The sequence below is a fragment of the Amia ocellicauda genome, chromosome 21, assembly GCF_036373705.1.
Source record: "Amia ocellicauda isolate fAmiCal2 chromosome 21, fAmiCal2.hap1, whole genome shotgun sequence".
Lineage (NCBI taxonomy): Eukaryota > Metazoa > Chordata > Actinopteri > Amiiformes > Amiidae > Amia > Amia ocellicauda.
Window position 1 is genome coordinate 5100735 of NC_089870.1, and position 26784 is coordinate 5127518.

General features: G+C 37.8%; 1 protein-coding gene across 1 annotated transcript; it reads right to left on the reverse strand.

Moving 5' to 3' along the window:
* Positions 1-908: 908 nt before the first annotated feature.
* plcb2 (phospholipase C, beta 2) lies at positions 909-26784 on the reverse strand. The gene is made up of 32 exons (XM_066695008.1): positions 26648-26784; positions 25452-25529; positions 24267-24335; positions 20979-21119; positions 19975-20054; positions 17484-17537; positions 17034-17109; positions 16726-16826; positions 16130-16296; positions 15355-15501; positions 14927-15084; positions 14573-14655; positions 14075-14159; positions 12934-13120; positions 12525-12652; positions 12325-12421; positions 12054-12138; positions 11612-11736; positions 11229-11380; positions 10481-10645; positions 10176-10275; positions 8636-8740; positions 8274-8335; positions 7769-7862; positions 7081-7482; positions 6693-6885; positions 6106-6232; positions 5707-5783; positions 4937-5032; positions 4562-4619; positions 3492-3578; positions 909-2659 (listed from the first exon to the last, which is right to left on the reverse strand). The coding sequence occupies exons 1-32, from the start codon at positions 26726-26728 to the stop codon at positions 2477-2479; spliced, it is 3843 nt and encodes a 1280-aa protein (XP_066551105.1). The 5' UTR covers positions 26729-26784; the 3' UTR covers positions 909-2476.

Here is a 26784-nt window from a genome sequence, read left to right on the forward strand (position 1 = left end):
GTGGCTTAGATTAGTAGATTAGTCTGTTTTTGTTTTATATTACAGCTCATAAACCTCATGTAGATCAAACGACTATGCAATCATTGTTTTCTTTCTTTCTATGCATTATAGGAATGAGTTATTTACTTTAATCTTGTAAAATGTGGTTTAGACCCATCTAAAATTAATTGTCATCACCAACACCATGATGCCATAACCGACACCAGGCATTCATAACCGACATTCATATGAAAAAGGTCACTTTTGCAAAATATAACAGGAAACTTTTAAATGTAATGCTCTAGTTATTTTCTACATCTACAGTACTTTATATCTATCTAAAGTTTGTGCATAGAACATAAATGTTGTTTTCCTAAAAAACAAAACAATTATGGGTGCTGGTTATGATATAAAACCTGAAATAAAAATAAATGTTTATATATACACCAAATATATTGTACATTATAGAGATTAAAAGAGAACCATTCCAGAAATAAGTTTTGTAACACTTTCATGCAGCAGCATCAGATTTAATTGAGTGTCGGTTATGAGATTTTAGGGAGGGATTTGGTAATCATTATAAGAAAAATTTATATAAATAAAAAAAATGGATGTGCCAATATTTGAATGTCAAAGTGCCCTAAACATGAAAATGTTTTAAAAAAAAATGGTTTTCAACCCAATCTACATAGTTATTTGAAAATTGCCCAAAGATATGTTTCTACCATATAAACAAGTTATAATTTTTTATGTAAAAGATATGTCCACTGATATATAGTGTTGCAAATTACAGCAAAAACAATGCAGTGCAAATGTATGGTACTTTTGTGGTGGTTCTTTTTTTCTTGTAAGTGAACAGATTACATTTTTATCTTCTGTTCATAGATTGTTCTTCAGAGGATTTTCAATTAAAGAGGCAAGAGAATAAGTCAAGCTTGTTAACAAAATGTATTTCCCCCTCTTCCCATTAAAATAACTCATGCCACAGACATTAAAATACAATTCCAGCATTTTCATTTGACATTACCATAAGATTTTACTTTGGAAGATGACAGAAAGACGTTTCCCACAACCTCAATAAAACAAAATAAAATAAAAAAAAAAGCATAGTGTTTTCTACCTTACATAATAATTAATTACTTTTATATAACAAATATTTTATATGGTGCATGGTTTGAAAATAATAAAAAAATATAACATTCCAAAATTGTTCTAAATCATTGCAGACAAGAATTAGTCCGGAGAGCTAAAGGTCTTTTTTTAAGTGCTTATATATATATATATATATATATATATATATATATATATATATATATATATATATATATAAGAATAAGCATGCAACCCATCAGGTATATTGTTCTAAATAATATATTTAGTGTTATAGTTTGATTGCTGCTTTATTCATTATTAGATTATTTTAACAGTTTTTGGACAGTGTAAATTATGACTAGTGTATAATGTAGATGCAGAAGATAACAACAACAAAAAAAAGCCTACCTCTAAACTTCTTTTGGTTTTGTTGGGTTTTTGGGTAAGTTCAGAAATATGTAAGCAAAGAGCATTAATTCTGTAAAACAAATATAAATTCAAATTCACATAGTTAATATATCCTTATTGTCTTGTGAGATACAATTATTATATATATATATTACATTAGCTTTCCCTTTATCCTTATTAACCAAGTTACATGCAAATACTAACCAGTTGCTTGTTTTACTCAAATATGTTTATATAGATGCAATCTGTAAGTCTTTGGAATGAGTGTCCCCATTTTCTAGTTCTGCTCCCTTTATCATTAAAGCCTTTTTTACTTTAGCCTTTTCCTTGGACAAAGAGTGCTGTCAGCCAGTTATAGTTAAATTTGCTTCAAATTAATTAATCTCTTGTTTCATAGTAATGCAATTACAGACAGCATTTGCGGATGATCTTTGTGGCATTTACCGCTTCACTGCTGCAGATGGCCTGATATAAAGGCATAATGCTTTTCTTATTTTTTGTAAAACTAGGTTAGTGGCTATATCTTCACTCATTCATAATCATTCTTTACACTTTAAAAACATACTTGGAAAGGGAATGAGCTGCTTAAGATATATAATCATTGTCTTTTAAAGCAACTGCACATTACACAACATGTTAAAATATCACTCTCTCTGAGACTGTTAGGGTTTATTTGGAGGAAGTGTTTTTCAGTTTCTGTAATGTTGAGAATTGTGATTCAGGTTGGTACCTGCTTAATGAAACATAGTACAGTACTGTCAAGGTTTTCATGTTTAAATTTTAAAACTTTGTAAATCATTTAGTCAACCTACTTTTTTGTACCCCTTTATGTGGCCTCTCCACCCTACTGCTGCAGGTATACGAACTGCAATAAATAAGCCTGACACTAACCCATATTTCTTTCCCTGAATTAAAATGTACAATGAATAAATGTATCAAAATCAATGATTAAGTTCCCACACCCCAATGATAAAACACCACCAAGGTTAAAGTGGGTCTAGCCTAGATAGACATTCCCGTAATCGCTACCGTCCCCCTGGTCACCATTGGCCGTCTTCTCCTCCTCTTTGTCCACCTGGTCTGGGTAGTGGGGGCTGACACACGAGTTCACGGTTTCTCTGACATGGCTGGGAAGGCCCTTCATCTTCTTGTCATATTCAGAGCTGGCTTCCTCAGCGGTCTGTTATCGACAGACAGAATACCGACAGCTCATAGTAATAGAAACACACTATACACTGGATTAAGATTGAAAGCATCACCTCTAAAATGATCCAGTTTCCCTCAGGGGTAATTCGGTGATTCAACAGTAGTAAAAATACCAAGTTTTTACATCATCAGGGCTTAGGTGATACAGAAAGGCAAACTATTGGAGCAAATATTTTCTATAATCCTGCAATCTATATTCTGTTATGCCAAGCACAGTCCAATTTAAAATTGCATAACTGTTTTAGAAGATCAAATGACCATGAATTTTATTTTTCAATCTTAAACCTTTGGCAACAGAGATTTGTAGATTGCAGGGGATTTTACCCAAACATTGTAAAATAATATGATCAAATTACATTTAAATAGCTGCTATTCCAGAGAAGAAGAAGGAAAAAAAAAAACTAAACTGAAATAACTCAATTTAATCATATCAGCATCTAGTGTATTTCCCTGTATTTTATTACTGAATATTTCTTTTTTTGACATGGAGGTGAATGTTCAAGCATTTTTATTTCAGAAAGTGGGAGAAACTGTTTATAATACTATATAATAAAGTTATACTGGGTCATCAAAAACAGGTGCATAAAAGTATAGACTACATCAAACAGTCTGGACATGTACAGTATATCATTTGGGATATTCAATAAAATGTCTGGTATAATATCACAATAATACAATTACTGGTAATTAATGAGGTATTCAGGGCATGCTCTGGTATTTGTTATGGACTGTAAATATGTGTGGGGTGTCAGTCATTGGAGATGTTACTATAGAAAGCAAAGCAATAGACAGCTGCCTGTATTTACCTGATTTGCTATGCCTTTGATCTCCTCTAAAGTGGCTGCTTGTTTCTTCTCTAGCACTGCCTGTTGCGCAGCATTTTTTTCTGTAAGCTACAACAGAATTAAAAAATAAAACACGGCGATCTCTACCCAGGGAAAAGAGGGGAGACATGGAGTTATCTGCTGACATCTAAATCACAGGAGGACTGCACAAGTTGGGTTTTTGCTGTTAAATGTATCTGACCGTATAGTTGTTTAAGAACTGTGTCAAATGTCAAATGTTGGCTCTGAGATGTAAAACATTTTGAACTTTACTGAGCATTCACTAAGCCAAAAAACTATTTATCTCACTGGCTGAATATACTGTGGGTTAGTAGGCAGTATCCTGAACAACAAAACATTGGAATTAAAATGTCAGCCTTAAAAAGCACAACACAGTAAATTCAGAATATTTTATATTCATATAAATGCAGATTACAGATTTGGTGGCTTACATTAATGTTGAATATGTTGAAATCAAAAAATAGAAGCATGGATTGAATAACCTGTACAGGGGCTTTTTAATCGACTGCTATATCCAGCTGCTTTTCTCAAAAGCCATGTCCATCTCGTCTCATTGATTGTTGCTATAGTAACCCATTTATTGCTTGCTTAGATATACAAATATGTAATGTTAGAGTCAAATCATATTTACAAGAAACTCTTTAAAGAATAATAATAATAATGTGAATTACTGCAAAGCAATAATAACAAATTATGAATAAACATTTAATTTCTAATGTAATTGCTGTTATTTATTTTGATGTCACTGTAAAGCTCTTCAGACAGGGAGATATTCTCTCTCTCTCAGATTTATATATATATATATATATATAAAGGTTAATAAATCATATAGTACTTATATAGGATTATACTAATCATTCATAATTATTTTATCTTCAGTTCTTAAAGAGCTGCACCAATTCTGTGTTCTGTGCATTAAACTAAAAGTGATTAACATCAATCTATATTGTAATCAGCAAGTAAACAGCAGCTGGTGAGAGTAATAACACTGAATAGCTTCTTAATGAGGCATGCATTCACACTCTGCTTACCTCTTTTGTCGACTGTGCCACCTCATCAGTGAAGGTACTGTTTATCTCCTTCTTATTCCTGAAATTGAACAAAAAACAATGAATGATTACAAATTACAAAGATCTGGGGAATCTGAAAACGAAAGCTGCACTGACATAGTTAAACTTGAACACATTCAGAACTACTATTACAGAAGCTGTACTTAAATCTGCTGTATCTGTCCTTTCACTATACTAAAATTACAATTTAGAATACACATATGGTAAAGTATTTAAGGCTAAAGCTACGTTGCTTGATCAACCATCTGTCTTAGTAACTCACTTTAAAAAATCTCCATAAATGTATTTCATTGTCTGGCAGTATAAATGAGCATAAATCAATGTCAGGTACAGTACTTCTCCTGTGTAGCTTTATCAGAAGCCGACTTGACTGAGGCGGTGAGTTTCTCGTTGCGTTTGGCTTCAAGTTTCTTCTTCATTTCTTTAGTTTCACTGCGGACAAGATAAGACAAGTGCAATTTTCCCAAGTTGGGAACTGAATCAGCAAGGGTCACGACTACTAACCTCATACGGGTACAATGAAAGCAACATACACCCATCTCTGATGCCCACGGTCTGCTTCTTATAACACCGCTATCCCCTCCACAGTGCAAACAATAGAGATACATTACTGTGGGAAGCATAATGCTTTTATAACACTTGAAACTCACAGGGGAAGCTGTTACACAACAAGCCTTTGAGTCCATTTACCTCACCTTTGAGTCCACCTTACCCTGGGAGTGCTCTCCCAGTTGAAACCTCCCTCTCAGGAAATCCCAGCAGGCAGCTGTGACGTCGCCCAGATTATATTTCTATTATAAGTGATGCTTAATAGTGCCTTCATTTTTTTGTTTTTATCAATAAAAGCCATCTTATTTTAAGAACTCTGAATCGAGACATCAAATGTTTAAATACTGATTTGTACAGCCAGTTAGATGATGTATGTACAGCAAAGAAAATAAAAGGTCTGTCTCTCTTGTGTGATAAGATGGAGACCATAATTCAACTGTCCATATCCATTACCCTTTTAGAATCTGTAAGGGTGAGGGGTCTGTATTTTCTATTCCCATTTCTGGGATTTTTGTTTTCTGGTTGTGGTCTGTTAAGCATTGTGTACAAAATCTTACCTATCAAGAGCATCCTTCAGTGCCTTCTTTTCACTTGCATGCTTCTCTTTAGCTATGTCCTGAAGTTTGATGGATTGCTGTCAATTGAAATTAAGGATATGGTAAATATCACCCATCTTGTCACAATTGTGGTTGCAACTGGTCACAGCATTTTAACTATTGATCAAAACTGTCCAAACAAATCTTTCCTAATTTCCTAATTTAAATCAAACTCGCTAAATATATATTTAACCCCATATTAGTATAGCATTCTACATATACATTTCATTTAATGTATTTTCCACAAAACCTATGATCCTTTAGACTTAATAGGCATAGACCGCAACAGGTTTGTTGTGTTTTTCTCCATCATGCTAGGACTGTAAAAAACATACGAAAGAGAATTCCCAGCTGCTGTACCTCTGAGCCATGCTGTTCTTTCTTCTTTTTCACAAGGTCATATTGTTCCTCACACAGGGCCTTCAGCTCCGTCTGCAGTTTCTCCTTCAGCTCTTTTACCTTCTCTGTACTGGGGCCTGGATCGCCACTGTGAGAGCACAATTCAGAAGTTTATGACCTTGCACAAAAATCTAAGAAGATCATTCTCAGTGTCTATAAAATGTCCCAGAAAGTTTGGGCTGAATATCACAACCTGCCCACAAAAACAAACTGCTGGTTGCTACAGCTTGTGAAGTGTTACATTTCTTATGTTTCCGGTGCCAAAAATGGAACACACGCTAACTACTTAGCAAATACGTAAAATGAGGATTTCATTGGTTAAGAAATCAAATACTTTCTGGGATTTATGCAGCACTAATTAGTGTGATGCTTCTGGTAACAAACCCACAAGATTCCAAATACTGTATTATGTCTTTGTTTGCCATGTTCAGTTTTAACCACAGAGAGAGAGAGAGAGAGAGGGAGAGGGGGGGGGGCAATGCCTCCATCTAGTGGAAATTCTGAAGTTAGCCAATCTCAAATGGATGCAGCATTAAGAAGCACATTACTCTTTGTTTTTCTGGGACCTCTTTTTGTCAGCATTGCTGAGATTCTTAAACAGAGTGTTGTATTTCTGCGTCAGGTCATCGCTCTTCTTCTGAAACTTCTTTTCCAGGTCCTTTATCTCTTTCTCCTGCTTTTTGGTGATTTTCACAAAGTTCTTGTGCTGTTTCAACTCCACCACTGTCACTGTAGCCGGTTCTAAGTAAAGCAGAAAAGCCATAGGTTTGGGCTGTGAATGGAGGCCATGGCATTCAATTTGTACGACAGAAAAATTAAAAGTTATGAGCTTATCAAGCAGCCTTGTATTGTGTAATTGCTCTTACTAGATTACCACCCACCAATGCATATGCATGTTCAGAAAAAGCCTGATAAAGGATTGTAAAGCATATTTACCTGGGCCAGTACTTGCAGGTTCTTTCTCAGGTTCAACTGGAGGCGAAGGGGCAGCATCTGAATCAACAGCTACTGGGGCAACTTCAGCAACTTCAGCAACTAGAGCAGAGTCGGGTTCAGTAGATGCCTCAGGTTCGGGGGCTGCCTCGGCATCAGGTGATGGTGCCGCCTCAGGTTCAGTAGGCTGGGCAGTGTTGGGTTCAGCAGATTGTTCAATTTTGGGCTCAGTAGAGGGGCCGGGGTTAGGTTCAGTTGGCGGGTCAGGGGTGGGTTCAGTGGGTGGGGCAGTAGCAGTATCATCTGACGGAGCAGGGTTTGAATCAGAGTCAGATTTCGGCGGCGAGGCAGGCTCAGGTTCAGCAGAGGCGGCAGGTACTACTTCAGCTGACTGGACAGGAGCTACTAAAGACACAAACAGTAATGCAATGGTTCACAAAGCTAGTGGTGTTTGATAAAAATATCAAAATGCATCAGCTGGAGACTAGATGGTCTAAGGCCAACTCTAATCCTCAGGAGCCATAGTCCAGCAGGTTTTACAAATATATTAAAACATCACCTACAGGCCCAGGAAAAGCAAATGATTAGTTTAAACAGGTAACAAAGTTCTAGAATACCCTAGAGCTCGACCACAGATGCTCATACCTGTACTAAGCCCCACAGGTGGTATATGATAGTTCTTCCATCTTACCTTCAGCAGCCTTTGATTCTGGTTGTGTCGCTGCGGAGGTCTCAGTGGTTGGTTCACTTGGTGTCTCATCTGGAGGCTTCTGCTCAGGAGCGGGCTGTTTCCAATGGGAATAAGATTGGGTCACTTTATTCTGACCAAAATAAATGACTTACTTACCTTAACATCTTCTATTAAATTCTACAGTATTATATTTTCCTGATGTTTGCCATTCCTACTGTGTCTCAATAGTTTGAAACAATAACTGACAAAACAATTAATTCAACATTTAGCAACTGTTCTATATATTTGTTTCTTGAGATCTCCAAGCAAACACCAACACACACAACACAACAGTACTCCTAGGCCTGGTTTGAAGAAACATATTTAGATCATTCAAATGCAATGCTCTCAATGTCTTAGCTGTAAGGTAAAATGCAATAGACCCCTAAACAAGAAGAGAAAATTATTATTTTGGTTTTAGCTGCAGTCATAATGAAGGACACAAGTTTGACTATTATTTGCTTACCTCTATGGGCTTGGGTTTTGAAGGCTTGTCTTTTAAGGGATTGAATAAGGCATCTGTGAAACCTAGAATAAAAACGAATATAAATGATTCATTTTTAAATCTCAGACGTCACTCACACCTGGCAAACTTTAATTTCAGGATGGAAATTGCTGAGCATAGGCAAGAATAGCAACACTATAAATACCAAATGGGAGGTAGTGAACATGAAGAGGCCTCCTATGAGGTGGACTTTGTAGTGGTAATTGAGATATAGATTTAATTCAAGTATTATTATCCTTCCACAAACGTCAGCCCAAAGGACTACTTCAAGTTCAACAATGAAACAAGGTCACAAGTGGAAATGTAATAGAAAATAAAAGTACCGGCAAAGGATTCTGGGATGTAATCTTTCACCTCAATGTACACAAAAAGGGCAGGCAGGGTCAGCGTCATGTTGCTCTCAGTTCGCAGGCATATATGTTGATAGCCTATAAAGCAAACACAGATGTAATTACTTCGGTATAGGTATAGGTGACATGAGCAGCTGCCCAGGGCAGCACGGGGCGCCCGCACAAAGAAATTCGGAATGGTGACATTTGTGCGATCGGTTTTCTTTCGCTCATTTGCACATCACTTCAATGATATCATGTCACCGTGTGGGACTGTGGGTCCATTAACCTTGTCGGAGTGGGCGCCTACTTTGTGAGTTATGCAGGCTGGGAAGGTCTTCCACTCAGAAGTGCGAGATGGGGAGGGGGGCGGGGGTAGGTTGACCTCAGGTCTCCCCACTGTAAGCCTGGGGAATCTAACAAATAGAACACCTCTAAATTTGTAAAGTACTAATGCAATTAGTAAAATCAATCACCTTACGAAATGCCACCAAATTAACCACAATTCATTCATAATACTGCGAATATATCGTCTCAGACATATTGTTCCATTTTGTTTCTTTTTTGTGCAAAATCGTTAAGAATAATATAAAACCAGTCTCCACACCAGAATTGGTGAATTGGTTTAGTCTTGCCTCTTGGTTGACAGTGTTGGGGGATGGGTAATGTATTGATACTCAAGTGCCAAATCAACACAAATGGATAAGAAGAGGTCTAAGACATCAGGTGCCCAGTTTAGGAAAAAGAGGAAAGAAGAACAGGAGAAACACGCAAAAGATAAAGGTGTGCAGCTATATCATCTTTTTATGAGTATAATATTATGCATGTAATTAAACAGACTAGTATGACTTGTATGTTTGTTAGCCTATGTTGCTTGCTATGCTATTACACATAGGGCGACAATTTTCAGTTTTCTGTCCAACTAGCTTACAGCTGTCCTGTACTGTCATCAGCATTAACCATGCAATTGCTGGGCAGATCTCTTATGATGTAATTGATGACTTTGAATCAAGGAAGGCAAGAAAGGTCAGGGTTTAGATGGCAGTTGTGCAATTTAGTTTGTTTGTTTCTTGTTTGAAGTGCAATAGTGTCATAATCAGGTTATCTTCTTTATAAGTGTGTTATTCTATTTGTATATTTGTGTGATACAGGATTTGCGCAATTTAGTTGTTTGTGTTTTTGTTAGAAATAGGGTAATGGTAATTCTTTTTATTTGTATTTATATACTACAATGTTTCTATTTGTTACATTTTTATATTTATGAGTTATTTTTGTATATATTTATATAGTTTTAAATGTTATGATTATTTATTTGTGTTGTTCCACATGTCCACATAAAACATATATTTTGCTTTTTATTTTTGTTGGCGGGGGGGCTGGGGGGCATTGAAGGGGGGGTTCACCAGGGAGCCATACAAGCTAGAATCACCACTGCATACACAGACTAAAACTAGCAAGTTCAGTTAGCACAATGCAAACTTTACAGAAATGCAAACTAAAGAGAAAGTGTTTGATCTTGCCATGGAAGTGTTACCTGACTGTATTGCATGGACTGGGAGTATTCTGTGTCCAAGAAACTTGCCACCCTCATCAAGAACCACTATCCTGAGAGAGGCCATCTCCTGCAGTAGAATCTGTCAGAGTGAAAAGATGAACAGCCATAATACAGGAAAAGGACAAAATACAGTTTGAAAAATCCCACAGATACGTTTTATGGTTTATTTGTGGTCATATAAATCGCTTCAATTCAACCAGGTGAGTTTCCGCAGGCCCTTCACACCTTTTCAAGAGACATGTTTTCAGTTTGAAATTTCCACAACAATCTCTCCTCCTCCTCACCTTCTCAAAGACAAAGGGCTCCTCATTCCACACCGGGTTGATGCCATTAGGGGTGGTGGTCATCTTGGTCTTGTACTTGCGTTTGGGGTCTCCAGGCAGGCCAATCAGTTCCACCTCCACCCCCGTCTTTACATTCTTATCAGACAGGAACTGGCCGGAGTAGATCTGCCAAGGTTAGACACAGTCAGACCCTGGGTTCGGTGTTAACAGACCATCAGCGGAGGATTGAGCTGTATAGGAAACGCTCAGCAGTACGCTTCTAAATTGTAGACCGATTACAGTGTGTCATTGCCTTCTGTCAATAGTCTATAGCAGTAGTCTCCAGCAGGTTTTGGAGGTCACCCTTTTATCACCAATTTTTAAATACCTGAAAGTATTTAATTGGAAACAATTAGGTGGTGTGGTAAATTCCATCATTTAGAAACCTTTGGAACAATCAACTGAATACCTTCAGATTTCAATAATTCCCATTGGTTGAGTTGCTTAATTGATTAATAACGCCAATGTGATTGCAGTATTTCAAATTGGTGATTTAAGGACCTATAAGATTAAGTGGATTGGGGGTCTCCGGGACCAGGGTTGGAGACCACTGGTCTACAGTGTTGTTGTAGAAGCAGTGCAGACAAAGTATAAGAAAAATGAAAAGGAGGAGACCACCGGAAATCATAAACCACACAGGACTGTGGGGAGGACATGAACAAGAACTTTGGTGCACATGATGACATCATGATCTGGTCCAAATACTTGCCTTGATCTTCAGAGTACTTGCCACAATAGAATCAATCCTGTCAGCGAAGGGATTAAACTTCTTGTCAGGTCGTCTCATAAAGTCATGCTTGAGAATGTAGCCAGTCCTCCCGTTGAACTCGAACAAGGCCATGTTCAACTGCATTGGGAAGTCTGACAGACAGAAGGAGCATGCATTGCCATTTACTCATTTGACCGATTCCTTAATCTAAGGTGATTTACAGGACTTCATAAGAGTATACTACATATTTTACCTAGAGTAACAGCTACATATTTATTAATTTGGAAATGTATTTTAGACATGCTTATTCTATGCTGACCTCTAGTGGAAGTTGTGAGAACTTGTTTGGAAGGCTTTACTGTACTGGGTTGTATAGCTCTTACCCATAGTCTGGTAGTTGAGCGCTACCATCTGACAGCCAGCAGTCCAGAATGGCTGAGGGTTGTAGTTAGAGGAGTCCATCCTTGTGCCTTTGGGGTAGATGCGACTCATCTGCCTCTTGTTGTACCTGGATTACTCAATATAGGAACTCTGAGCAGATATTTTCCCAAGTTTCAAATATATTCTTCACTCTTTTGGACCAAACACAGGCAGAATTGTGTGATTGTTCCTTAAATGTGATATAGTAACTTTTACTGTAAACTGGGTCTGGGTATTTATTTGGAATTGTCAGTTTTGCATTTTGTTTTAAAGATGAGTACAGATTTGCTAAACACAGATAGACTTTTTTTTTCCCCCAACTATGTTGTTGCAAACAAAAAAAGAGTAGTGATTCATGTATCAAAGTTCTAATTAATACAACTGTAAAAAGTGCTGAAAGGATACTCAATGAAGTCCACGGGAAATTTGGTGAGTAAGTCCCCTCCTTTCGTTTCCACGAAGGAAGAGATTGAATAGCTCTTATTCTTTTCTGGAGAGGCAGGAATGAAAGAAACGTCACCCCCAGCCAGTACAGTTAATCTTTGACTCACACACTATGCCAGGGGTGTCTAACTGTCAGCTGAAAATACCATGCATGCTGAGTTATGATTCAGATAATCTGACACACAAAGATAATATGTTCTCTTATTCAGACCAGCATAAATCCAGGACTTACTTTTAGCATTTTCAAAAGAGATGAATTTGTTTGGCTGGATGTAATTCACCAAAGCTGACATTTCCTCATAGGCTGTTACTTCTTGACCCGCTGTACCCTGAGAAAGACAGGAGGGAGTTGCTGTTAGCGTATGGTCCTTCCCAGGGCCTGCACCCTCATGACTGCACCCAAGCGATCCTGTTGTGCAGCTCCCACCATACCTCATCAGAATTCTTCATCTTCTCTTCATCTTGTTCGTTTTGGTCATCTTGCTCTTCTTGGTCATCTTGAACTTCTTTGGGTGCATCTTGCCCCTCTTTCGCAGCTTCCTGCCCCTCTTTCGGCGTCTCTTGCCCCTCTCCCTCTGGCACACAAAAACAGAAATAGTTATGAGATTGACAAAAGGAGCACTGGCGGCATAGACTAAATTTGAGCTTAAGTTTCCAACTAGAAACTTCCTCCAGAAATTATTTGTTTTTCAATAACCTCAAAATAATCTACTAAACCATGGCTCTAATTAAGGTCTCCAAAAGAATATGGCATGAACTTCCTGAAACTTAACGAAAAACATGAATATCAAATGGTTTGCCAATCAGATCTGCAACCTTATTGGGTGGGGTCTTCACACACCTGGGCTCTCTTGGCTCTTTTGATCAGCATTTTCCTGTGGCTGGTTGGCAGCGGCAGGAGGTGGTGTCTGGTCTGTTGTTTCTGGTTTCTTCGCAGCCTCTTGAGTGTCTTTGCTATTCTTCTTGTTCTTAATCAAGATTTTACCCATCAGTTCTGCAGGGCTCGGTATTTGCTGTCCTGGCTTTAGCTGTCAGACGGAAAAGCAAAAGGAAACGGGAACAGTATGAAATCGGCAGCAGTTCAAGAAAATATCTGTGCAACACTATTTTCAAAAACTGCTTGTGTGGAACGCTGGCCACTAAGCTTAAAGGTTGGATTATGGACACAGGTATGGGGAAAATACTAAACACACTGGAATCAACTATACTGAATTTCATAGCTCAATGGCCTTGAACAATTTCTCAGTTGTCAGAAAGATTCACACAGATTCTTGCTGGCTTTGACATTTATATTTTGTTCAGGAATTTGGAGAGTGGGGTCTGTAGTCAAAGGAGTCCTACAGAACAGGGGCTTTGATTCCTGATAACCACAAATTATACCATACAAACATTAATCAGTCGAGTATTGCATGGTCTGTAAATAGTAGATAAAGCAGATACTTTCTAATTAGTGTGAATTGATTTTCATGTTTTCATAGCTGTGGGATTCTCAATAGGAGAGAGTGAGATGCTTTAATTTATAGAGCTGATTTGCATTTTTAGAGAGGATGAAAAGAAAGTGTAGTTATGTAGTGAAACGGTCACAAGGGGCTAATGAATGGCAAAGTGAAATTGACAGGAGTGGGAAAAGGGAAAGTTCAGAAGTGTGAAGTTACACATTTTTAGTTGCAAGTCTTTATTTCTTCTGACAGGAGATGGGAAATAAAAATCTCTCAGTCTGAAGTCTTCCACATGTAAGGGCCTTGATCTTCTTTTTTGACTCAGAGTGACCTTCTAGAAGGATTGATTTCTGCCCCCCGGGGCCACCTCCACACCAGTGGGCAACTTATATCAGGAACTACACATGATGGATGACCCAAAGTACATTTTTGTCCTGATCTTTTATTTTAAGTGTTTTAAAGGCACAGTGAAACAATTGAATTGATTAGTTATCCATTATACTTATACAAGATATTATTCTCATAGGGCTAAATATTACTCACAGGGTACTTCTCAAGTGGATCTGTCAGCAAAGCATCCCCAAAAATTGTCTTGCAGTAGTTCGCCATCTTTTCTTGCTGTTTGACTCTGATCAGGAAAAATAAATCAATATCAGTCATTTAAAATTTAAGGTATTTTGTCTGACTTTTGTTTTAGTGAAATATTTGAGACCATTATCTATGGTTTGTTAGCCTCAACATAAATTTGTTCAGGTGTCAATTAGGTGTTGAACCCCAATTCCTTTGTATGCACTTTGATTATCTGTATTCTTCTATTTCTGTGCATAAATTGCTTGTATTTATACATGCTAGAGAAATAAAATCATAATAAATAAATAAAAAGCTGAAAAACATTTTATGGAAACTGATGGGTTCTAATTGCACACTCTTTTCAAATATTTTCACAGGACCTGTATTCTCCTGTTTTGTTGTTGTTGTTTTTTGTTAGTTTTGCTTTGTTATATGTGTTCAAAAGTAAAGAAATAACGTAGCATGTCTCACGAGTCAACGTGGTTCTCAAAAGACAGGATGACGGGATAATTGGATGTTTTGAATGCACTCTCTGCAATAGCCTCAATAACGTCCTGCCAGAAAGAAACAGAAAATGGTGATGAGGCTGAACAGTTATTTCATTGCAGCACAGAGTTTTTTTGTCAAAACCAGACTAAGTTTATTAAAGGATCAAAGGATTCTGGGAGGGTGGTATTTGCATACACTCAACATGGACTATATCCAGTATTCCCATCTGTATTTTCCTCTGAATTTCTGAACCAACCTTGTAGGTGTGCTAAGTGTATTATACCCAACATGCATTGTTTTTCTTTGCGGACTATTGTTCCAAGTGATCCCATGCACCTTGAAGAGGATTTCGGTGGTCATGGTGAACCCGTGGGTGATGATGGGCTCTTCATCTGGGGGTTTCCCCTTCCAGCAGTCGAGCTCCAGGCATCGACACCCAGCGAGAAGACACTGCCGGTACATCTCGGGGGAGGACACACCTGAGAACTGGCCCGCTGCAGCCCACATACAAACACACCATCAGTGAACTGTCAATCAGACTGGCCTCACATTGAAATACACCAACAGGGAACGTTTCAAAAGGATTAATTGTTTCAGTGCAGAACTTTCACAATGTTTTCTAATGCCCACTAGCTCTGTCAAGATGGATTTGACTGTAAAATACGCATTTCTTATTTGAGTGAGGCAAATTCTGCCTACTTTTTTTGTAACTGAAGAGAAAGCATTCCCCATTTAATTTCTGCCTCATTGTCAGTGGTGCTTACCTGTGAGGTAGGTGTTGTGTGAGGATTTGATAAAGTAATGAGGCACAGGTTGCATCATGTCCTGGTAAATGCCCAGTTTATCAAGCGCGACAATGGAGGTTTCAGGCCCAGTCAAGTAGAACAGTAGGCCTTCTGGGGAGATCTGGCCTAGAAAGTAAAACAATAAATAAATAAAAAAACAAACCGAAGACACATCTGGTATTATATTTCTAATGAAAGCTGCCATTTGTTAACATTTTTCTAACGTTGGGTGAATGTGTGAAACTATAAAACGTTCCACAAAGAAAGCTGATATGAGCACAAATACCTATCATACTTGTTTTAAAATGTGGCATGTATTAGAAAATGTAGTTGCATATAATGATCTGTTAACAGCTTTACTATATTTGGTCTGTAGATCAGACGTACAAGTGTGCACTCTACCAGAGAGTGTGACTCATGTGCAAAATACTGGAAGGATCTTTATTTGGTCTGCAATGCTTTCCATCTCAAGAGAGTTCTGTCACATGTACCAAAAACTAAAGGCAGCAATCCGCTAACAACAGAGGATAACATCTGTCTGCTGAAGATAGCTGAATGACTTGGGAATTAAATTATAAAACATTTAATGAAAATGCTGTTTGAATTCATCAAGAAATTTGGAAATATGTTGCAAACATTACAGGAACATTTTAATGGATTTAATAAACACATGACAGTCAAATAAATAAATAAATACATTTTGGGGTATCTTTGAGTGAAAAATGTTATCATAATTATAGATGCTGCTGCTCACCTCTGTTAGCATTAGATGCGGTGGGTTCATACTTCTCTATCAGGTTCTTGACCTGCTCGGGTCTGATCAGGGGGTACAGGGTCTCGTTGAGCCGTGAATCTCGTTGCTTCTCATTGATGAACTTGGTGAAATTCTCCTTTGTCATATAAGGCTTGGCCTTGGCAGAGCTGTGGAGCATAACATTATTCTTCAGCCAAAATGTCAAAGAAAAGCCACCAAGAACAAGAATGAAAAAAAAGGAGAAGAAAAACAATTGAAGAAATGTTTAAGCTGCTGAAACTGAATGACCCAGAATAATTTGGAACTAGGAATCAAAGAATAATTTGGAATTATCCTGCCAAATGTGCATATATATATATATATATATATATATATAATAATTGCTGAAGGAAAAAAAATCATGGTTCTGTTTTTTTAAAAAGGTAAGAATGAAGACAAAGACACTCAAACATTACAGCATAAATTTGATGTTGAAATTAAAAGCATCTATTTCAAATAAGATCTTGTCACTGCTTGACCATTTAAAACAACCTATCTCTAAACTGTGGCTTTTGTACTCTCAGGCAATGTGAAAACAGAAGGAAAATAAAACCTACTAAGATGTGAATATCTCATAAATTTCTGGTCTGGGACAGAGGTTCATAATAAATGATTTATAAGCAGCTTCAGTGAAGACATCTGGCTTCATTGCATCATGCTAGACAAAAAAAATAAAATAAGAGATTACAAAACACTAACATTTATAGAACTTTTTCATAGCATTTCAGCAAAAGACCCCAAACTCTGACAGAGCCACACATACTTTGTTTAGTGTGTGTACAAATATTATAATGTAGAATATGTTTTTACAATAAAAAGCCCCTGTAAAATATTCCATGTTGGTTTGTGGCATTTCCGGCCTCACCTTTCCTTTTGGGAGATGAGCGGACGCTAAAGCAGCCTCGACCCTCTTTTTGTCAGCAGGGAACATCTTATAAATCCTGAAAAACACAAAAAAAAGTGTGTTGAATGTTGTGTTACCACAGCTAAGCGATACCAGATGTGAATACACAAGCTAATGCAGTAAATGTCCCTGAAGTAACAATAATGACAATACTGAAAACAGACACACAGACAGTCAACTTTTGAAGTAGCATGACACAGAATCATTACGAAATTAATTGGGACAAAAAGTGAAATAGCTCAATTTTGATTACGTAAGTCTTGGTAGCTTTCTATACATGGGTTATTTCTGATATTTTTGATTTCTCAAGGGTTGCAGATTGTCCTTGGGGTGTTATACAAAGAAGACATGAACATACTTGGCCTTAGTCTTTTTCCTAATTACTATTTAACAAATTGCCATGTTCCTTACGTTTTCACTGGTATCTTGCCATCTTTGTTCTTCTGTAGTGAGATACGGACATATCTAAGAGAGAAAACAGTAAGCGGTGGTAAGAACTCGCCAAGATTATTCCACCTCCACCATCCAGCCACTGCCCAGCCAAGTGAGCACTTCAGCAGAGTAGTGTTGCAGCACTCCACAGAAGTGGAGTTGACACTTTTGTGAAACATAATTGTGGCTTTCAAAAATGTTAATTCATTAATGTGCTTCATAGAAAAGCACTCACCCACCTGTGTGGCTCTTCAAAAGCTGGCATTATGGGAAAAGGTTGTTGTCCTAACTGTTTTATAAGCAACTATTTTAATTAAATGTCAGACAGATAAATGCTGAGGCTGTCTTTATAGGTTTCCCATATTTAAAATCTTTAGTCATGTCATGAAGATACCTTATCAGGGAACTCTAAATGTAGAATGTCCAGTATGTTCTACAGTGAAGGAAAAAAGTATTTGATCCCCTGCTGAGTTTGTATGTTTGCCCACTGACAAAGAAATGATCAGTCTATAATTTTAATGGTAGGTGTATTTTAACAGCAAGAGACAGAATAACAACAAACAAATCCAGAAAAACGCATTAAAAAAAGTTATATATTGATTTGCATGTTAATGAGGGAAATAAGTATTTGATCCCCTATCAATCAGCAAGATTTCTGGCTCCCAGGTGTCTTTTATACAGGTAACGAGCTGAGATTAGGAGCACTCTCTTAAAGGGAGTGCTCCTAATCTCAGCTCGTTACCTGTATAAAAGACACCTGTCCATAGAAGCAATCAATCAATCAGATTCCAAACTCTCCACCATGGCCAAGACCAAAGAGCTGTCCAAGGATGTCAGGGACAAGATTGTAGACCTACACAATGCTGGAATGGGCTACAAGACCATCGCCAAGCAGCTTGGTGACAACAGTTGGTGCGATTATTCGCAAATGGAAGAAACACAAAATAACTGTCAGTCTCCCTTGGTCTGGGGCTCCATGCAAGATCTCACCTCGTGGAGTTTCAATGATCATGAGAACGGTGAGGAATCAGCCCAGAACTACACGGGAGGATCTTGTTAATGATCTCAAGGCAGCTGGGACCATAGTCACCAAGAAAACAATTGGTAACACACTACGCCGTGAAGGACTGAAATCCTGCAGCGCCCGCAAGGTCCCCCTGCTCAAGAAAGCACATGTACAGGCCCGTCTGAAGTTTGCCAATGAACATCTGAATGATTCAGAGGAGAACTGGGTGAAAGTGTTGTGGTCAGATGAGACCAAAATTGAGCTCTTTGGCATCAACTCAACTCGCCGTGTTTGGAGGAGGAGGAATGACCCCAAGAACACCATCCCCACCGTCAAACATGGAGGTGGAAACATTATGCTTTGGGGGTGTTTTTCTGCTAAGGGGACAGGACAACTGCACCGCATCAAAGGGACGATGGACGGGGCCATGTACCGTCAAATCTTGGGTGAGAACCTCCTTCCCTCAGCCAGGGCATTGAAAATGGGTTGTAGATGGGTATTCCAGCATGACAATGACCCAAAACACACAGCCAAGGCAACAAAGGAGTGGCTCAAGAAGAAGCACATTAAGGTCCTGGAGTGGCCTAGCCAGTCTCCAGACCTTAATCCCATAGAAAATCTGTGGAGGGAGCTGAAGGTTCGAGTTGCCAAATGTCAGCCTTGAAACCTTAATGACTTGGAGAGGATCTGCAAAGAGGAGTGGGACAAAATTCCTCCTGAGATGTGTGCAAACCTGGTGACCAACTACAAGAAACGTCTGACCTCTGTGATTGCCAACAAGGGTTTTGCCACCAAGTACTAAGTCGAAGGGGTCAAATACAATAGGGTAGGTCTACAATCTTGTCCCTGACATCCTTGGACAGCTCTTTGATCTTGGCCATGGTGGAGAATTTGGAATCTGATTTGATTGATTGATTGCTTCTGTGGACAGGTGTCTTTTATATAGGTAACGAGCTGAGATTAGGAGCACTCCCTTTAAGAGAGTGCTCCTAATCTCAGCTCGTTACCTGTATAAAAGACACCTGGGAGCCAGAAATCTTGCTGATTGATAGGGGATCAAATACTTATTTCCCTCATTAACATGCAAATCAATTTATAACTTTTTTGAAATGCGTTTTTTTCTGGATTCTTTTGTTGTTATTCTGTCTCTCACTGTTAAAATACATCTACCATTAAAATTATAGACTGATCATTTCTTTGTCAGTGGGCAAACATACAAACTCAGCAGGGGATCAAATACTTTTTCCCCCTCACTGTATTTCAATTTCTTAATCAGCTTGACTAGAGTATATGTAAATTTTACTTTTCCTTTTTTTCATCCTAACTGTTCAAAAGTAAGTAGTTAATCCACAACCTCTTATAAAAGCCATACAGTACAATATTACAAAATCCTTGATTGAAAAACAAACGCAAAGAAGCTGTGCATTTTTGCCCAGAGTGATTTCTTTTGAGTCATTAACTTACATTTTCTCCAGGAAGACTTGTCTGCAAGCATTGATCCTCATGGGGTTGTACACAATAGCAAGAATATCTGCTGCCCAATTCTACAGCAGAGAAATACAGATGACTCTTTAGTTACAATGCCCAGGACACTTCTCAAAATTAAAAACAAAGAGAAGAGACGTTTTGAGTTTAGTGCATTTCATAAGCCCTGGTGTAAAGGAGAATTAAACAGCAGGTTGTTTTTTATTTGTTGTATTGTATTCTGACTGTCAGGCTTTGCCACAAGAGGGCTCTCATACAAATATAGGGATCCTTGAAAATGAGGTACACTGGCCACTGTTTAGTCTATTAAAAACCACTGTCTCTGTTTTAGAAATGCTAATCTGTAGAGTTTTAATTCAATATGGGTGTCAGTGTGATTATACAGAAATATGACCGGCAGGAATATGACAACAAGGCTACGCTTCAAAATTATAGGAATTACTTCACAAGAGATGAGAGGTTACAAGCTTTGACATCTCAGCAACACTGTCTAGGAATAGCTCTGAGGCACTGAGCTCTAATTTAAGAAGCACTTGCAGCTGTGTTTGCCCTTCATTGGGATAATGATTAATTATCACAATATGTGTATCAAAATACTGAAAGACATGGCAATAAGTATCAGAATCGAACTGATTAGTTGTCTGGTTATTGCAGTATAAACTGAAAAAGCAAAAACTGAATCATTTTAAATGGTAAAATATAATATTCCTGTTAGGATTTGTTTAATTTCTTTCTAATCCACAGGCAATTCATATACCCACATTCATATGTTTTTAATATAAATCAAGCATTGCAAGACTCAAGAAAAAAAGTTGTGAATTCTTTAGCTGAATTTCATTACATTGCAACACATTCAGTGCCAGGAAAATCGGGAAGTCTTGCCGTCTAATGTTTATATTTACCCTGCAGCTTTTTCAATGCACTTTTACATTTTCTATCCCACTTGTATGTGATAACTGACTGGACATAATATAAATTCTTACCTGGGTCACATTTTCTTTGTAAGCAAAAAAGTTGTTATATGTGAGATTCACTGTGTCGAGTCCTGTGACTATTGTCAGTGTTTTTGCTAAATAGTGACTGTCTGGAAAATCCAAGTTGAAGACGTTCCGAACTTTCTGGTTCTGTTGGGTACAATAAACAAATAAATAAAATACTGACCAAACTAAAATCACACATTCAAACTACACAGACCTGTGTTAAATACTGCATACACAATCATAATATCAGTCAGAAAACAAATGATTTTGAGTGGAATATTTCACCTACATCATCTCCAAAAGAAATTGAAAAGTGATAAGAACTGAAGAGAAACCAGACCTGGGGCATAAGAAGAGAATGGCAGACAAGCTAGATCTGTTTCTCTCACTTTACAGATTAAAAGATCAGTGACAACGTTGGAAAACAATATAGACAGCAAAAATCAAGGCAAATCGCACCCTGGCTTTCAATGACAAGCACAGGAGCACTAAAATCGTGGCTGCACTTGATTTGCATCGAAGTTCATGAACCTCGTCCTGTTTGTCAGTGAGTGCAATCTGGCATTCGGCATTCCTTACTTAGGCTTAGGCTTTTGATTTGCGTATCTAGGACATTTGCAAGGGTGAGGTTAAACAAAGCAGGCAAATGACAAGCTGTAAGCAAAACCTACAAAACAAAATGCCTGGACACTGAGATTCACGAAGGAATATCATATTCGAAAGGAATTTTCCACTTACCAAAAAAACAATCACACTTATGAAAGCATCACCTATGACCAGAAATGTATCTACACCATTCCGTGGAGATGACAACACGGAGATATTAAATGATGATTGATAATGTCAAAGTACACAAAGACGGGCAGTAGGAGTGTTCACAGGGAAAACACCAGATGGTTCCTCAGGTGTCATGCAAAGCTGAAGGCCACAAGCTCTGTTTTCTACAGGCTGTCAGCTCCTCAACCTTGCCCACCTTGGCAGATGTGAGAAGAAAGACACAAACTCCTGTTTCATTTTGTCTTTTCCCATAGCAGATTTTCCCAGCTGCCTTTGGGTTTGGGGCAAGCGGGTGACTACTGCTCCTATCGCGAGTAAATTGATTGCAATAACTGGGCTAAAGGCTAATTATCCAGCTCATTCTCAATAGTGAATCATATATATATCCATCAAATGGATCCCAAGAGATGAAAAAGACCTTGAAGATGACCACTTAGAAGATGGGAAGATGAAATCATACACTTTGCAGGTGTGACGTGGAAAAGTGAAGCTGTAGATCAAATCAAGTGGAGACATCTTGGGGAGCCTTCATCCAGCACTGGATCAATATAGACTGATAATGGTGGGGATAGTGATGATATATATTCATTCAAGTTCTTCTTGCCTCCATGTTACTTAGTATTCACTCACCTTGAACAGGGCTTTACACTGAGCTTTATAAGGCCCCTGCTGCTTAACCTTCTTGTTTGACAGTAAAGTCAGATCAATTAATGGTCCCACCTTATTATTGTGGATTATGGGTATTTTATCTTGTTGAGTTGATTTTGTAAACAATTCTATGTGTCTAGATTGCCTTGGTGTCTTTCAAAAACATAGGAACAGTCTCATAAATGATGCATGCAGATATATAGAGAGAGTGTAGAAATAATATAATTACATTGCCATTTGACCTCAGACTTCACATACTTACTCTATTGCAGACAGAATATATTTACACAGGCCCATGTCTCTGGTCTACTGTGTTCAGGTGCTCCCATGGGCACAACACTATTTGCAGAGCGCTTTGGGGTTTGCGTCATAAGAAGCTGAAAATTGACTGTTTTGCTTGCTCTGCCATGCAGTTGGTGAGGCGTGTTGTGAGTGTGTGTGTTGCTCCTCAATCCACTGCGAGGGATCTGCTATTTGAGCTTCACAAAGACACTGGGGATCTCAAACTAAAAACAATTCACTGCTGCGAGGAACAAACAAGCAGCTCCACCGGCTTCTATTCTTTTGTCAATAAGTTTAGTCTCTATCCTCAAAATTGTTTTGACTGCCACGAAAACTGATTCAGCAAAACAAATAGTGCAGCATACACTGAAAACCAAAGGGAAGTAGTCTAAGAAAGAGAAAAAGGACAGTATTTCTCATGTGGAGTAATGCAATGTGCAGTGGAGAATATTTTCAGAAAAAAACATGTTCGTGCCAGTACTGTTTTCCTGACACAATATTGTAAACCTTTTGTAAAACAAAATGTCAGTATGCATTGTCTCTTGTGTATAGCACAGCCTCCAATTCTCATGAGAGAAAATAAAAAGAGCAACAGCCTCATCCTACACTGCTCTTTGCATTAGGCTGTTTAATTTGTAAATGTATTTCTGCGTTAATCTCGATCAATAAAGAACATCCCTGCTGAGGTGACATTCCAGACGAAATTAAAAGAATAAGCACAGGCTTCTTTCTCTGGTATTCCTCTGTGTGTCATGATTATAGACGATCCATGTCTTTGCTGAAATGTTTGCAGAGGCAAATGATCTAAGCAGAAACAACAGAAGAGTACCACATAGAACAAACAGAAAAGGAAATGCAACAAATCAGAAGATAAATAAGAGTAAGACCTGAGCTGATTGCAGCTGCTTTGAAATGACATCCATGGCATTGCCCTACTAAATATTAACACTACTGCAGAAAAAAAACCTATACACCTATAAGTAAACAGAAAAAGCCCATTTGGAGCACAGTAATAAATTGTGCTTTGAAAAATCTGTTTAGCTGCATAATACTCTTCTGTCAATTAACCGCATGAACCCGAGGTTGAAACAGCTTGCTCTGTAATTCAAAATATCTCCAAGCAGTCTTTAACGATCTTTAAAGTTATGTCCCAGGAGTTTGATACTGCTAAAGCACACATGGCTCTTGCAGAGTGGTAGTGTTCTTTTCTTGCATAAATATATACATTTTGTATTTCTGTTTTCTACACAAGGTGGACTAAGGCTCAGTACAAGCACTACCTTTTTAATTTAGATCAGTCACATGGATATGGGTCTATCACATAGATAGGGCAAGGGCACTTTCTTTTAATCCCAGAACTAGGTTGAATGTCAAACTCTTTTAATTACAGACTCTTCTGCATAATTTTGTCCAGAGAAAAAGCCAAGACATGTATAACTCCAACTGTTGTTTTGCCATGTCCTGGGCAGTGCAGTGAATTTGAACTGATCACACATCCAAAGTGACTTCCAGTCAGAAGGGAGGATTAAGATACTTGTACCACAGCCTGAATTTAAAATTGACATCCTCAGTAGCCATACTCACCTTTGGGATTCTAGCATATTTTCCTGATCTTGTATCCCGGATCGTGGCAATATCCAGAAACTCCATTTCCTACAGGGAAAAGAGAAAATATACTTTTTCAGCTAGACAATGCCTAACTATTTGTCCCATTATGATACCCTTTCCATTTTTGTTTTACAGAAGAGGAATCCCTACTTCAAGTGTGTACTAATGCTCATGCATAATGTCGTGCACCAAACTATGTCTTAAACAATAATTTTAACACAACATCAGCTGCAACTGTTACACTAATCTCATTCACAGAAATGTTTTCCAGCCTTATCAAGCGAATGGATTTGTAACTACTAGTGGGTTTTATATAAAAAAGGGGCTTCGGGTTGCAACAGTAATTTGACTGGGGGAGTCTGTCTTCCTGTCATTTTTTTCTTCTTTTGTTTTAGTGTGTCAGGAAATCCACCAACCCACGCAGGTTTCAATCCAGTGAACAACAATCAACCATACTGTGCAACAAAGCCTTATGATGAAAATGCATGTGCTGGAACCAATATCTTTCACATTGTTTTTGTAGTTTTTATCTCAAGTAATGCAATATGTAGTGCTCATATTATGCCCAAATACAATGTTTTTACCTTCTTTCAATATAATTGTGTAAATATATTTAAACAAATACATAACTTCTATTTGTAGTATTATAAAAAGAATACCAAATTGTGAATGTTAAATTTTTTGTAAAAGGAAGTGAAATCTTGTATCTAATAGTTCCAGTTATATTTTGAAAGTTTCAGTACTCAATTCTCTTTTTAAATCAACTCAGATACATTATTGAATCCCTCTTTTAACATATTCAGCTCTATTTACATATGTAAAGAAACCAGTAAACTCTGAGTTTACAAAACCTGTAAGGTATAAAGTTTACAAATACAGTACTTACTATAGACAATACATATTCTCACTTAGATTTCAAAGTATAGTGCTGTCAATTATTAGTTTTTGTTTAGATTTTTATTGTCCTACAAGGCTTGCATTTCTTGTAATTAGTTTCACCCTTATTTAGTTTCAAATGAAAATTGTTCTCATCATTATCCTTAAATATATTTTTATACCAGTAATGGTGTTTTATATATTCTTCATCATATGAAGAACATCACTGGGTTACATCATGAATAGAAGAGGCTGCAGTGCTCCCTGGAAAACATATCCACTCACCTTGTTCTGATGGGTCCAATACAGATAAAAGCCCTTCGGATCAACTTTCATCATGACTGGAGAGGTGCGAGTTGAGTCCTAAAACAAAAGAACGGGGTACAGTTATATTCTTGCGCCTGAACATTGATTGTGAAGCTTTTTGAAATCACGTGCACCCTGGTTTAGAACACAGTTTGCAACCATCTGCCCATGTCAGAAACGCAGAGCAGAAAATGGTTCAATAGCATTCTTCTGCCAAGCTTGAACACGATCTCTATCAAAAGATTAGTCAATAAATATTTCCAAAGATATATGTAGAAAACCCATCACAAACACATGACTGATGGTATACTTCTCCAAAGCTGCTTGTGGAACATCAAACAGCTTGTATCTTGTACCTTAACCTATGTATTTTGAGGGTATGACTTTTATAATGTTTTTAATCATAAATAAATTATCACTTTGACTAGATACCTCCTCTACCCCTTAGCCACCCCTCTACTACCCTGTACCCCCCTGTTTGCTTGTCCCCGTTGATTTGTGGAATCAACAAGAACTCTCCAGATGCTTCTATATCTATATATATATATCCATTCCCTCTATAGCCCCTGAGCTTCAGCAACTGATGTCTTGGTAGCCTTCTCAAAAATTGTTTCTTTAGTTGGACAGCACTGAGATTTTGAATTTGTTTGTTAAAACGGAGGTATACCGTAGTGTGTAGGATTACTGGGACAGCATACTCTGCTTAACCTTTGAATCTACTCTTACTTTAACTCTTCTGTAAAACTACTGTACTATATACCAAGCAAATGTACTACTTTTAACTTTTTAACACAGTTCAATTAGATTTATTTGTCTTCACCTGGGCATTGTTATTGGGTGCATTAGTTCTATACATGTCAATATCTCTGCTTCTTGAATCATCAATACAAAGCAAATTGTCTTTAAAGAATTAAAGTCCACAACTGAAACATGTACAGATAAAGATAAAGCTTTCTATTCTTCTGGGGAAGGGGATGGGGGTCAAACTGCTATGAAAGGCAATCTGTGTCTGAAAGGTGTTGACAATAATTTTGAAGAAGCAGAGAGGTTGCACCAGCTGGGAGAGCCTGAGTAAAATCATTATAAAGCTAGTTAAACAGTAGCATCTGAAAAGAAAGTTTACAAGGTGCAAACAAGACAAAAGTAGATTTTTCCTTTTTCTCGATTCTACTCACTTCACTCCACTTGGTGAATCTGTCTCCTTTTACCAAGTAGTCCTTTACTACTGGTGGTTCCAATGGAGAGCCTTTCTCCATTTTGACACACGTGTTCCTCCAAAGCCCAATCCTTCACAATAACGTTAACGCTGAAA

What these genes read in the sequence shown, in the direction of transcription:
- plcb2 (XM_066695008.1), bottom strand. Translation starts at nt 26,728, where the DNA reads ATGGAGAAAGGCTCTCCATTGGAACCACCAGTAGTAAAGGACTACTTG. An exon ending in ATTGGACCCATCAGAACAAG is followed by an intron (nt 24,336 to 25,451) that starts GTGAGTGGATAT and finishes TTTTCCCTGTAG; the next exon opens with GAAATGGAGTTTCTGGATAT. An exon ending in AGCCCTTTGTCTTTGAGAAG is followed by an intron (nt 10,276 to 10,480) that starts GTGAGGAGGAGG and finishes TCACTCTGACAG; the next exon opens with ATTCTACTGCAGGAGATGGC.